We start from the raw sequence: 13,081 nt of genomic DNA on the forward strand, positions 1-13,081 counted from the left end.
GGACAAAATTTCACAGACATAGGAAGTAATAAACTATACAAAAATGCACATAAAATTTAATGACGTGCTATTAATTTTTTGAATATAAGTGTATTCTTGAAAAAAGAAAGATACTTCATATGAATGGAAAAAGTTAGTGGAATATGAGTCATACATTTTGCATATTAATTTTATAATAAAAATGTGAATAAAATGATTTAGTGGAGTGCGAGTTCATTATGAAAATTATAAAATGTAAGAGTGCTAATTAATCAAGGACGACCGAATAAGGAAATTTGTCCCAATTAATAGGAGACGGAGGAATACTTTCATGTGGCATAATTCATTGTATGATAAAGTACTCTCTCTGTCCCATTAAAAATGACACTTTTTCCTTTTTTGAGTTATCCCATTAAAAATGAAACGTTTCCTAAAATGGAAGTATTACCATCTCTACTTTTTCATCTATCTTATTTTACTCCCTCTTTATTAACTCACAAAACAACTTCACATAAGATCTCGTATGGAAAACTAAATATTTTATATTTATTAAGACAGAAGGAGTATTATTTAGCATAAAATTCGATTGACTGAATGAATTCTGCCTTTTAGAGATTTTTGGGCACATTCTCAGTTATTGGAAAAAAATCACGTTAGCTTTAGGTATTCTATTGCTAAACTCATGTATATGCAAAAAGTAAAATATCAATATTTTGAATTACTATTCCAATATAATCCATTTATATCTTCCTAATTTACCTCTCCAAAGTCCAAAACCACAATAAACAAACCTACTCATGTATACGCAAAATGCAAAATGCAAAATGCCTAACTTCCCCCACATTTTCTGACATCCTTAAAAAATCAATACAGTATTTTAAAATACAATTCCAATATAATCCATTTATATCTGTCCACCTAATTTGCCTCTGTCCAAAACCACAATAAAGAAACCTCTCTCCACAGCATTATTTTATCATTTGTTTTCAAGGTGAACAGAGGATAAGGGCCCCACCAACCCCATCCCATCCTTGTTCATCTTCTCTCTCTGAAAAAAAAAATCCTTCTTTTCTTATCTCTTTCCCCTTTCTCTTTCTATAAAGTTGAAATCAGGAATAAAATATAAATATCAGATAAATAATCTGTAGCCCTTCTTCTCTTGGCTCATCCCATCGCCGCCTTACGCTCATTATCATATTCCTCCCCCTTCCAAACCCTAATCCCCTCTTTATATACAATTCCAATACACCAATATACATACACAATACGCACATATGCGTGATTGTGTGTGCAATTTGGTACTGGATCTTCAAATTCAGATATTGTATGACCAATTTTTATTCTGAGGTAAGCTTTATTTCTGTTCCCCACTGTGAATTGCTTGTTTAATTGACGCAGATCTGGAATTTGTAATGTGTTTTTTTAACAGATCTGTGTAAAAGTTGAACTTTCCGATGTGATTTTTCCTATTTTGGGGTTTGATTCACCAGATTTAGGTTGAAAATTGTGATTTTTCAATAGATCTGTTGTGTTGCATATCCTGAAATTTCTGGATTTGAATGATTAAGACGAGAATTTGATTTATCTGATTCAATTAACTTCGATTTGGGATTGATTGAGCTTTTCCTGCAGATTTCATTATTGTATATCGACGGATGTGTTTTGAGGGTATCAAAAGGTGCAAACTTTCTGTATTCCGCAGCGCAGAAACAGGAGAATTTGTTGGTTTTTGTGGATTTTGATCCGATTATACTTATTATCTGCGATGTCCCTTCTACCAAAGAGCGATTCAATCCACATTAGGGAGGTTTGGACTGACAATTTGGAAGAAGAATTTAAGTTGATACGAGGGATCGTCGATGAGTATCCGTACGTTGCTATGGACACAGAGTTTCCTGGGGTTGTGCTCCGGCCGGTTGGCAATTTCAAGAACTCGAGTGACTACCATTACCAGACATTGAAGGACAATGTTGATCTGTTGAAGCTGATCCAGTTAGGGCTAACCTTCTCGGACGAGAAGGGGAATATGCCGACCTGTGGGACAGACAAGTACTGTATTTGGCAGTTCAATTTCTGCGAGTTCAATCCGGACGAGGACGTCTTTGCGAACGATTCAATTGAGTTGCTGCGCCAGTGTGGGATCAACTTTGGGCGGAATAGCGAGAAGGGCATTGATGCGAGACGCTTTGGGGAGCTCCTGATGTCGTCTGGGATTGTCCTGAATGATAACGTGTACTGGGTGACTTTCCACAGCGGATATGATTTCGGGTACTTGCTGAAGCTCCTGACTTGCCAGAACTTACCCGAGACACAGTCTGGATTCTTCAGTCTGATCAATATTTATTTTCCGGTTCTGTACGACATCAAGCATTTGATGAAGTTCTCCAACAGCCTCCACGGCGGGCTGAACAAGCTGGCGGAGCTGTTGGAGGTGGAGAGAGTCGGGGTGTGCCATCAGGCGGGTTCGGATAGCCTGCTCACATCGTGCACGTTCAGGAAGCTCAAGGAGACGTTCTTTAGCGGCTCGCTGGAGAGGTACTCTGGTGTGTTGTATGGGTTAGGTGCTGAGAATGGACTGAATACATATAGCTGATAGGTGGGAAGGCAAAAAATAAGAAAAGCTAAAAAAATTTCTAAAAATGCAGGAGTTGTGCACAGCTTGTTAATGATGCCCACTTTTGTACACTTTTAATGTACTGTAGTTTATGAGAATGAAAATTTAAAAATTTAATATTTCTTGTTCATTCTTTCAATTCTGCCCCTTCGGAACTAACTGAGCTATCCTTGTGGGCACCTTGTTCATTCTTTCATTGTTTGTGCTGATGGAGTGATGCAAAGTTTCTTAACCATTGATTTCAAGCGGTGACAGAAGTAGTTGTATTTAGGCAATGAAGAAATGCATGTTAGAAGAATATAGTTGCTGTGCTTGTATTCTGGATGTTCACCAATCGATTGAATAATGAACTAGTTTCGTTCACCGATTCAATTTTGAGAACATTGATACAGACATTCATTATTCATTGACACAATAGTCTGCTAATAGACGTTGGTGAGCTACGTCATGCTCGCAGTGGACAAAGGTCCGACGACGGTTAGCCTTGGGACCTGCTACACCTGTTCACACTCCATTTCCGCCAAGCAATTGGCCACGGCCCTATTCACGCAATCGAATAGGGCCTGAGTCAACGCTTGAGTAACGCTCTCCGAGGTAGTGAGGTTGTTGCCGAGATTCATTTTGATAGAGTGAAAGAGAATTGAGTTGGGGAAGAAAGAGTGGCATGAAAAATGAATAGGAAAGAGGTATATTTATAGATAAAAAATACAAAAAAAATTAAAAGAAAACAACGTCGCATTGTTCGAACCTATCGTCCGCACCCGATTCATCCTTCGCGCCTGATGCATTTTGCATCGTCCGACCACCTATAATGGCGGACGATAGGGCGGAGGATGCATCGAGCGGGCTGTCTTCCGCCCATTGTGGATGCTCTTACTCCTTCTGTTCGAGGTTAATAGAGTCATTTTACTATTTTGGAAAATTTAGAGTTAATTAAGTCATTTCTATTTTTGACCAAAAATAATAATTTCTCTTACTTTATTCTTTTTCATCTCTCTTAGTTTATTACTCTTACTTTATTCACCGCTCACTTAACACACTATTTTTAATCTCCGTACTTAAAAGAACGACTCAACTAACTAGGAACAGATAGAGCGTCTCATTCAAGATGTCAACCTTTCATTTTTAATTTGTCACACTCAAGATGTCCACTTTATATATTTTGAAATAAATCTATCTCTCCTCTATTATTAAAATATTCAAACTCCTTCCCCTCTCTATTTACTCCACCTAATAACTCTTCCTATAATTCCGTGCCACTCAAGAACTTAACTATCCTATTGATTTGACTGAATTTAGAAGGTGAAATGCTTCAATTAAGGCTTTTGTCTGTTGTAGACCAACAACTTGCTTCACAATTTCAAGAAATTCCACCCGACCTACGCATGGTTGAGGCAGGGCAGATTGGGTGTAAGTATCAACCTCAAATTATGATTTTAACTTAATGTGCTATTGACGGGATCTTTTATTATTGAACTAAGAGCATCAGCAATGGCGGACGTCCACGCAGAATTCCCACCGGCGTGCGGGAATTTTGTGGCGGACGTCCGCCATTGTGCGTCCCTTCCACGAATACGGAATTCCGCGAAGGAATTGGCAGTTCCGCGGCGTTCCGCGGAATTCCTCGGGGAATTCCGTGCGGACGTCCACCATTGCGTTGACGCCCGCGGAATTCCCGTTTAATGCATTAAATGTTTTTTTTTCGGTTCTTATATAAATCCCGTTGAACTTCATTTCATTCGCACCACTTATATTAACAAGTTTCTCTCTATCTAAATTTATTTCATATATCCGTAATGACCGGTAGTGGTAGTTGAAATGTATTTTTTAATTTGGTGAAATGTACTTTTTTTTTATTAATGGAATATTTTTCCTTTTTTGTGTTGACTATTTAATTCCGTAAATTTCTTACTTCCGAAAATTGTTTAATTTTGAATTTGTGAATTTTTTTTATTGTGGGAATTCCGCCACTGTGCAGTGGGAATTCCGTATGACGTGGCAGTGCAGTGAGAAGTCCGTATGACGTGGCAGGAGGTGTTTTTGGGAATTACGCAGGGAATTCCGCCAGGAATTCCGCACCACTGCTGATGCTCTAACTGATAGGAGACATCAATTCTTTCACTGTTTGAGGAAGGATGCACTGGATAACTGATAGGAGACAACAATTATTCCATAATTAATAAATTATGGAGCACGCACTTGTGCCATAAACATTGATTTTCAGATTGGGATAGGTTGAGCCACTCCGAGTCAATGTGTAGTTCCGGGCAATCTTCAATTTCTAACCTTCTTAATTTAGTGAGGCGACAGAGACAGAGGGAAGGATGACGGTTCCAACCATGTAGGCATATAATTCCCTTAGAGATGAGAGGTTCCGTAGCCTAGCCATTGTGGCAAGAAAGAGCATTAAGATATATGTAGAATTGATTGAGGCACCCACTCCCAATTTTCAAGTATAACTAACTCAGTTAGTGAATTGCAACATACCATCCACAGTCTCTCTAATAATAGCAACACTAGTCTCCATTGACCACTCCACACTCACATCTATCTCTACTTTCTTCAACTTTTGCCTAAATCCCAACTATCAACTCTACCACTAGCCATCAAATTCGGGACTCCCCATGTAACGCCCCGATTTCTAAACCTAAATTTTTGAATCATAAGTACTTGTTTTTAATGCAATTAATATTGCGAGGGTCCGTGAATTAATTGTTGAGTGTAATTTGTCGCTGGACTAGAAATTGTGAAATAAATTATTACGCGGATTTAAATGATTCCTTTCCGCGAGGAATATATTTATTGGACTCAATTCGCGAGCTGGATCAAATAAATTGGATAAATAATATAAAAGTCTAGTCCGTGAAAATAAATTTTGGCCTGCACAATTTAAAATAAAATACAATGGACTGTGAATTAAACTAATTTAATTAAATATTTTTCCTGTTGACTTAGTCACCAAGTCAAATTTAATTAAAGTTTATGTAAAGATTATCCTCCTCCGTGATGAGATATTCATCCTCTATGATCTTCAAATAAATATCAAATAAATTCAAAGTTATCCAAAATATAATAAAAAAGGAAAAATATAAATCTCCCTATTTCCACAACTAAAACCGTTTCTTCCCTTTCTCCCATGAATCTCTCCCCACTCCCTAAGAGCATCCACAACGCGGCGCGGAACGGTCCCGAGTTCCGCACCGGAGGGACGGAACGCCGGCGAGACGCGTTGCGGCACACCGCCCCGCCCCGGAACCGTTCCCATCTCGTCCCGTAACCCGTCCCTGCGAGACGCGGGACGGGCTGTCACGCCACGCGCCATGGCGACGTGGCGCGCCCCTGCGCCCGCGAGTGGGCATCGTAACGATGACGCAATAAATCTTTTTTTTTTAAATTCGAATTTAAAAAAATAATTTTTTTAAACGGTAATATTACCGTTTATATCCGTTTTTTCTTTTTTATTTTTTTTTTATTTTTTTACTAATTCATCCACATTTCACACACAACTACACATATATTCTTCCTAAATCAACTTAATTTCCTCTCTAATTTTCATCTAATATCTCATCAATAAATATCCAGCGACGGCAACTCCGGCGGTGGCGGCTCCGGCGGGTGGGATCTCAACACGTTTAACGATTGGGAGATTATGTACAACACGTTCCGGTTCATCGACGCCGGGCACCCAGGGTTCGGCGACGCCGGGTGGGTACCAACCACCCACTTTTGACGTGGATGCATACGTACGTCCCTCAGCCCCGCGGTATTCGCAGGGATTATCCCAGATTCGGGAGGATTTCCCCGTTGAACCCACTCTGGGAGGAGGCCGAGGCGGGCGAAGCTCCAGGGCAGAGTCGAGGCGGGCGAGGAGGAGGAAGAGGAGGATGTAGGTCGACATCCGTACAGAAACAACGAAACGATGGCGGTGTACAACGCCTGGATCACCGTCTCGTACGATCCCGTCGTCGAAAATCAACAACCCAACAAGTGCTTCTGGGAAAAGGTCATCGAGATCTACCACCAGATTAAGCCGAAAGGGTCCCGGAAGCGTACATATAAGATGCTCCGCTCTCAGTTTGGCCGAGTCGACAAACAGGTCAAAAAATTCTGTGGCATCTACTCGACCGAATCGGCGCACTACCAAAGTGGAGCTTCGGGAGCCGACATTCTGAGGGCGGCTTTGCACGTCTACAACCAAGACACCGGTAAACAATTCAAATATGTTGATATTTGGCAGGTCGTCAAGGACGAGGAAAGGTAGGCCGGCGGTGTCCGCTCCAGCTCGGGCTCAACCTCAAAGCGCACGAAGCACACGGCTAGTGGCCAATACTCGTCTGGTGACTGGGGTGAGGGAAGAGGCGCACAAGAGGGTCCACCGCAGGAGTTTGTGGGAAAGGCCAGCGATGCCGCGGTATCCAGCCATGGGCGTCGTCGGCCGCAAGGGACCAAGGCGGCTAGAGCGAGGAAGGGCCGAGGCGAATCAAGCCAGGCTGCCTCGGGATCGGGCTCGGGGGAGGCTCGAACACCCTTATGGCGGTGTACATGAACGCCACAATGGCGGACACTTCCCGCTTCTCGCCCTTGTTAGGGTTTTGTATGCTAGAAATCACCTTTCGAGTGATTGCATACTGTAAAACTCTAATGGTTATTTTCCAATAAATGCAACAGATTATTTTTGTCATAATGTTGTTATGTTTTACATTTAATGATTGTTTATTGCATATTTAAATGTATAAGCAAACGTAACAAAGTCTAAGTCTTTGTTTTAGTAGACCGGTTGTGGGCGTCGTCCAATTTAAGGTAACACGGTCAGTTCTAAACAAAGAAAAATAAGAATTTCACAACCTAGATAGGGCTAGACTAGCTATCGCGAAAGGTTGCAATGTCAGTCCGATTATTTCTAAGCCTTATTGAAATAAGATAACGTTGGTGTGGTATAGCACTGAATGGATCTAACAGCAAGACGAGTCTTTATGCTATCTACTGAAAGATGAGGTCTTGATAATTAATTTCTTAATCAATGTACGTTAGCATTGAGCACACGACATTGAGTATCCACTACTTTGACTTACCAAAGGTGCGGGTTTTTCGTAACCCAACGATCCAGGTATATTGGGTAGTGGTGATCATTATCTAGCGGTGCTAGGATTGTTATTATGTTGAAACGTGCGCGAGGAGAGTCTCGTTTGATAACATCCACAAGAGGAGCTCGAAACGAGGTTTTATTATTCGGAACCTAGCTAGTTGGAGTTTGATTACTCTATGAATAATAAATAAGAGTTTGTTGCTAAGTCCACTATTGGAATTCGAAATATGTTAATTAATTAAGTCTGTAGCAGACATTAATTAATTAATGGATGTTTCTATCTTAAGCGCGGGAAATAAATCAAATGCAATTAAAGGAAACCCGAAATACTTGTAATTTCGGATTTGGAAGACAGTGCAATATTACTTCTGTAGTGGCTGCTCATAATATTCCAATATAAGCTTATATTAAATTGTGGGTTCAATTTAATTAGTAAAAAGCTAATTGGGTGAGACCTGTTCCAAATTCTTCCTTAGATCCCTGACTGGGCCCAATATGTGACTTATATAAATAGGAGAATAAAGGAGACAGAAGATACAACTTTTAATATACAAAATTTTCGTCCCCCTCTAGAAAGAGAGAGCTCGAAATTTATGCTCCCTCCGTGAGCAGTTTCTGTCTTCCATTATTCGAGTCCTATTACGTTGGTGAGATTTGCCCACACAAATATCAGCATATAGTCCGGGACACCAGTCAGAAGATCTGAGGTCTTGTATTGAAGATCTTCACGTGGAGACGGAGCAAGCCATCATCGATTCTTGATTGAATCTACGAGGTAAATTGGCTAATTCCATAGTAAGAATGCTTTAGGGATTTTATGTGCTAAAGCATGTTTTTTAATTCAAGTTATGAGCATGATACATGTGATAATTACGCGAATAGAATTTGTCTAAATAATCTGCTAAATAGATAAAGTTTATATGATCGGTAAAAATCATGCACGCTTCCGCTGCCAACCCCTTCAGCCCTCCCAATACCAAGCCTGGTGGAACGGAATTGTGCATATGGCAGTACAACTTGGCCTTCCGCCTCCTATTGCACCTCCACCGCCTTCGGGGGATGATTCGCCGGTGGAGTAGTTTTTTTATTTTCTTTAAATTTGTATTTTAAATTATGCAATGTTTAATTTTTTAGGATTTTAATTGTGTGTTTTTTATTTTTTTAAATTTTAAGTTGTAATTATTTTTATACTGTGTGTTTTTTAATGAAGTGTGTTTGTTTTAATTGAATTGGGTTGGAAATAAAAATAAAAAATGAAATTGAATGAATAGTAATTTAAGGAACGGTTAAGGAACGGACGGTTGCAGGTTCCGTTCCTTAGTTAAGGAATGGAGTAAAAAAGTACAGTGGGGTCCGCAAATAATAGTTTAAGGAACAGTTAAGGAACGATATAGCAACAGTGTTGTGGATGGCCTAAATATCTCCCACCCTTCCCTCTATATTATTTCTTTTCCAAAAACCCCTTCCCTCTATATTATTTCTTTTCCAAAAACCCCTTCCCTCTATATCTTTTCCAAAAACCGTTCTCTCTATCTCTGCAATCAAGAAGAGAAGGCTTTTCCTCTCAACCTTAATTCGAGGTAATCTTGCAAACTTCATCTCTGTTACACGTTATTTTAAATCAACTCATTCGATCTTTTCCGGCAGAGACCGAGAACCCAACTCGACGGGGGAAACTACCGTTCATTCGCTCAGAATTTGCTCAAAATCCGTTCAAGGTATATGATCCCTTGTTTCCTCAATTTCAGTTACATTCTTTGCATATCATGTATCCAACGCAACATACGACAACGGTAACTAAATCAAACTAGTAACTCGGGCAACTCAATTAAAAGAAACGAACTTTAACTTCACCAAAACAAGAACTTATCGGCAAGTTTGAAATCAAGAATTTCGGGGTGGTGCGGGGCTGTTCGGGTTAGTTGCGGTGATGTTCGGGGCTGCACGACCACCGGCGAGCAGCGTCTTCCCGGCGAGGCGACTGCGCAGCAACGACGGATGGCGACAGCAGCGACGTTGCGGCTTCCGGTGGCGACAGCAGCGTCTTCCGGCGGCAACGGAGCAGCGGCAGCAGTGGCTGGACGATGATGACGAATCGGCGGTGAAATCGCTGAAATCATTGGCCATCTCCGGCGAAATCAAAGGAGCAGTAGACAGCTCCGACAAGGCGACTATACAACGGCAGCGGTGGCTGGTGAGATGGGAGACGGCGACGGATTCTGGGAAATTCCCAGCTTGGCCGAAGAGAGAGAGAAGAAGAAGAGAGAGGGAGGAGAAGAGAGAGAGATAGGCGTGGGGTATGGGGAGTGAATTTTGGGCCTTTTTGTTTTTTTTAAAAAAAGAGAGATTGGGCCTTGGTTTTTCTTTAAAGGAATTAAGACTCACAAATTTTAAATTGGAGATATAAGGTGGGGAAAAAAATTAAGTTTTGGGTCGATGATTAATCGTGACGAATATTTAATTAATCTTCGGAATAATTCAAAGAGTGAATAATTTTATCTTATGTCGGAAATAATTAATTCGAAGAGAAATAATTGCGGGGATTTAATTACGTGCTTAAATAAATATTGGGATTAATTTCTACATTTTGGAGGGAAGTACGAAGAGCCAACGGAGGGATTATGGGCACAAGCGGCCGCCGAATAATCGAAAATATACGAAAATCGAGAAACGAGATAAAAGACTTTACTTAGGATGCATGCATTTTTATTTATTTATTTGAAAAGTGTGTTGATATATATATATATATATATATATATATATATATATATATAGGGATGTGATCATATCCTTTTCCCATCGTTTGTTCTATTTCCTTCTCAATCTCGACCCTCTATTTTCAAGATCTGATGGCCGAAATTTAAGCTTGTTTTCATTATTTATATTATTAAATTAATTCGAAAAGGGCATTTTTGGGAGAGTTTTTTTGCAGCGGTTATTTCAATTCCATAATTATCTCCATTAAGTTTGGTAAGTATATTTTCTAATTTATTTTACATATTTAATTCTTCTCTCCTCCATTTTCACGGTGTACAGTGCTGCAAATCACAAAACTCAAATTCCATTCGTCTGGCATAATTTTGAGAAGTTACTATTGATTTCCTTCATAAGTTTTGGCGTTTTAAATTATGGAAGAAGGAATTTATAGTTTGTTTTTATTTCGTATTCCTTCGTAATTTCTCTTTCTTCTCTCACATACTTGACTCGATTTTCTACGTTGAACACGTATGGTGGTGTAGTTTCTCGCCTAAACCCGAATTCTGGAAGTATTCCTCGATTGGTTTCATTTTTTTTAACAATAAGAAAGTAATTTAGGTAATTTCTTCATTGTATTACTGCAAATAATGAACCAAAAGTATATAATAATGTGCAGGAATCATTGAATAATGTACAGATTGAAGAGAATAATTTTGAAAGGAAATTGAATTCATGCCCTTTGGGTTTAGCAATCTATGGGGCTAGGTTGTAGTACTCACTCACAAACGGAACCATCACAAAGGGAAGATAGTTTGAATCAATCCCCTTGGGTTTACCAACCCATGGGACTAGGTTATAGCACCACCACAAGAATTCAATTTTATTTTTTAATGCGTTTAAGATTTGGTACAACAAATAATGTACCAATAGTATCTAATAATGTGCACGAATCAGTGAATAATGTACAGATTGAAGAGAATAATGTTGAAATGAAATTGAATTCATCATGCCCTTTGGGTTTAGCAATCTATGGGGCTAGGTTGTAATACTCACTCACAAACGGAACCATCACAAAGGGAAGAGAGTTTGAATAATTCCCCTTGGGTTTAGCAACCCATTGGGCTCGGTTATAGCACCACCACAAGAATTCAATTTTATTTTTTAATGCGTTTAAGATTTGGTACAATAAATAATGTACCAATAGTATCTAATAATGCGCACGAAACATTGAATAATGTACAGATTGGAGAGAATAATGTTGAAAGGAAATTGAATTCTTGCCCTTTGGGTTTAGCAATCCATGGGGCTAGGTTGTGGTACCCACTCACAAACAGAACCATCACAAAGGGCAGAGAGTTTGAATTATTCCCCTTGGGTTTAGCAACCCATGGGCTACGTTATAGCACCACAACATGAATTAAATTTCATTTTTTAAAACTACTCATACAATCAGAACAAAAGCATCTCATACACATATACATTATAGGACACAAATCGTCCATTACTGAGTAAATAAAATCCATTACACTGAAATATTTTCACATTAAGATTTGTTACATCAAATAATGTACCAACGGTATCTAATAATGTGCACGGATCGTTGAATAATGCACAGATTGAAGAGAATAATGTTGAAAGGAAATTGAATTCATTCCCTTTGGGTTTAGCAATCTATGGGGCTAGGTTGTAGTACTCACTCACAAACGGAACCATCACAAAGGGAAGATAGTTTGAATCAATCCCCTTGGGTTTACCAACCCATGGGACTAGGTTATAGCACCACCACAAGAATTCAATTTTATTTTTTAATGCGTTTAAGATTTGGTACAACAAATAATGTACCAATAGTATCTAATAATGTGCACGAATCAGTGAATAATGTACAGATTGAAGAGAATAATGTTGAAATGAAATTGAATTCATCATGCCCTTTGGGTTTAGCAATCTATGGGGCTAGGTTGTAATACTCACTCACAAACGGAACCATCACAAAGGGAAGAGAGTTTGAATAATTCCCCTTGGGTTTAGCAACCCATTGGGCTCGGTTATAGCACCACCACAAGAATTCAATTTTATTTTTTAATGCTTTTAAGATTTGGTACAATAAATAATGTACCAATAGTATCTAATAATGCGCACGAAACATTGAATAATGTACAGATTGGAGAGAATAATGTTGAAAGGAAATTGAATTCTTGCCCTTTGGGTTTAGCAATCCATGGGGCTAGGTTGTGGTACCCACTCACAAACAGAACCATCACAAAGGGCAGAGAGTTTGAATTATTCCCCTTGGGTTTAGCAACTCATGGGCTACGTTATAGCACCACAACATGAATTAAATTTCATTTTTTAAAACTACTCATACAATCAGAACAAAAGCATCTCATACACATATATATTATAGGACACAAATCGTCCATTACTGAGTAAATAAAATCCATTACACTGAAATATTTTCACATTAAGATTTGTTACAGCAAATAATGTACCAACGGTATCTAATAATGTGCACGGATCGTTGAATAATGCACAGATTGAAGAGAATAATGTTGAAAGGAAATTGAATTCATGCCCTTTGGGTTTAGCAATCTATGGGGCTAGGTTGTAGTACTCACTCACAAACGGAACCATCACAAAGGGAAGATAGTTTGAATCAATCCCCTTGGGTTTACCAACCCATGGGACTAGGTTATAGCACTACCACA

General features: G+C 39.2%; 1 protein-coding gene across 1 annotated transcript; it reads left to right on the forward strand.

Moving 5' to 3' along the window:
* The first annotated feature begins 999 nt into the window (after positions 1-999).
* On the forward strand, positions 1,000-2,712 carry LOC121808662 (probable CCR4-associated factor 1 homolog 6). Its single transcript, XM_042209262.1, has 2 exons — positions 1,000-1,326; positions 1,612-2,712. The coding sequence occupies exon 2, from the start codon at positions 1,745-1,747 to the stop codon at positions 2,570-2,572; it is 828 nt and encodes a 275-aa protein (XP_042065196.1). The 5' UTR covers positions 1,000-1,326; positions 1,612-1,744; the 3' UTR covers positions 2,573-2,712.
* Positions 2,713-13,081: the final 10,369 nt, after the last annotated feature.

This window comes from Salvia splendens, chromosome 6, assembly GCF_004379255.2.
Source record: "Salvia splendens isolate huo1 chromosome 6, SspV2, whole genome shotgun sequence".
In the NCBI taxonomy this organism is placed as follows: Eukaryota; Viridiplantae; Streptophyta; class Magnoliopsida; order Lamiales; family Lamiaceae; genus Salvia; species Salvia splendens.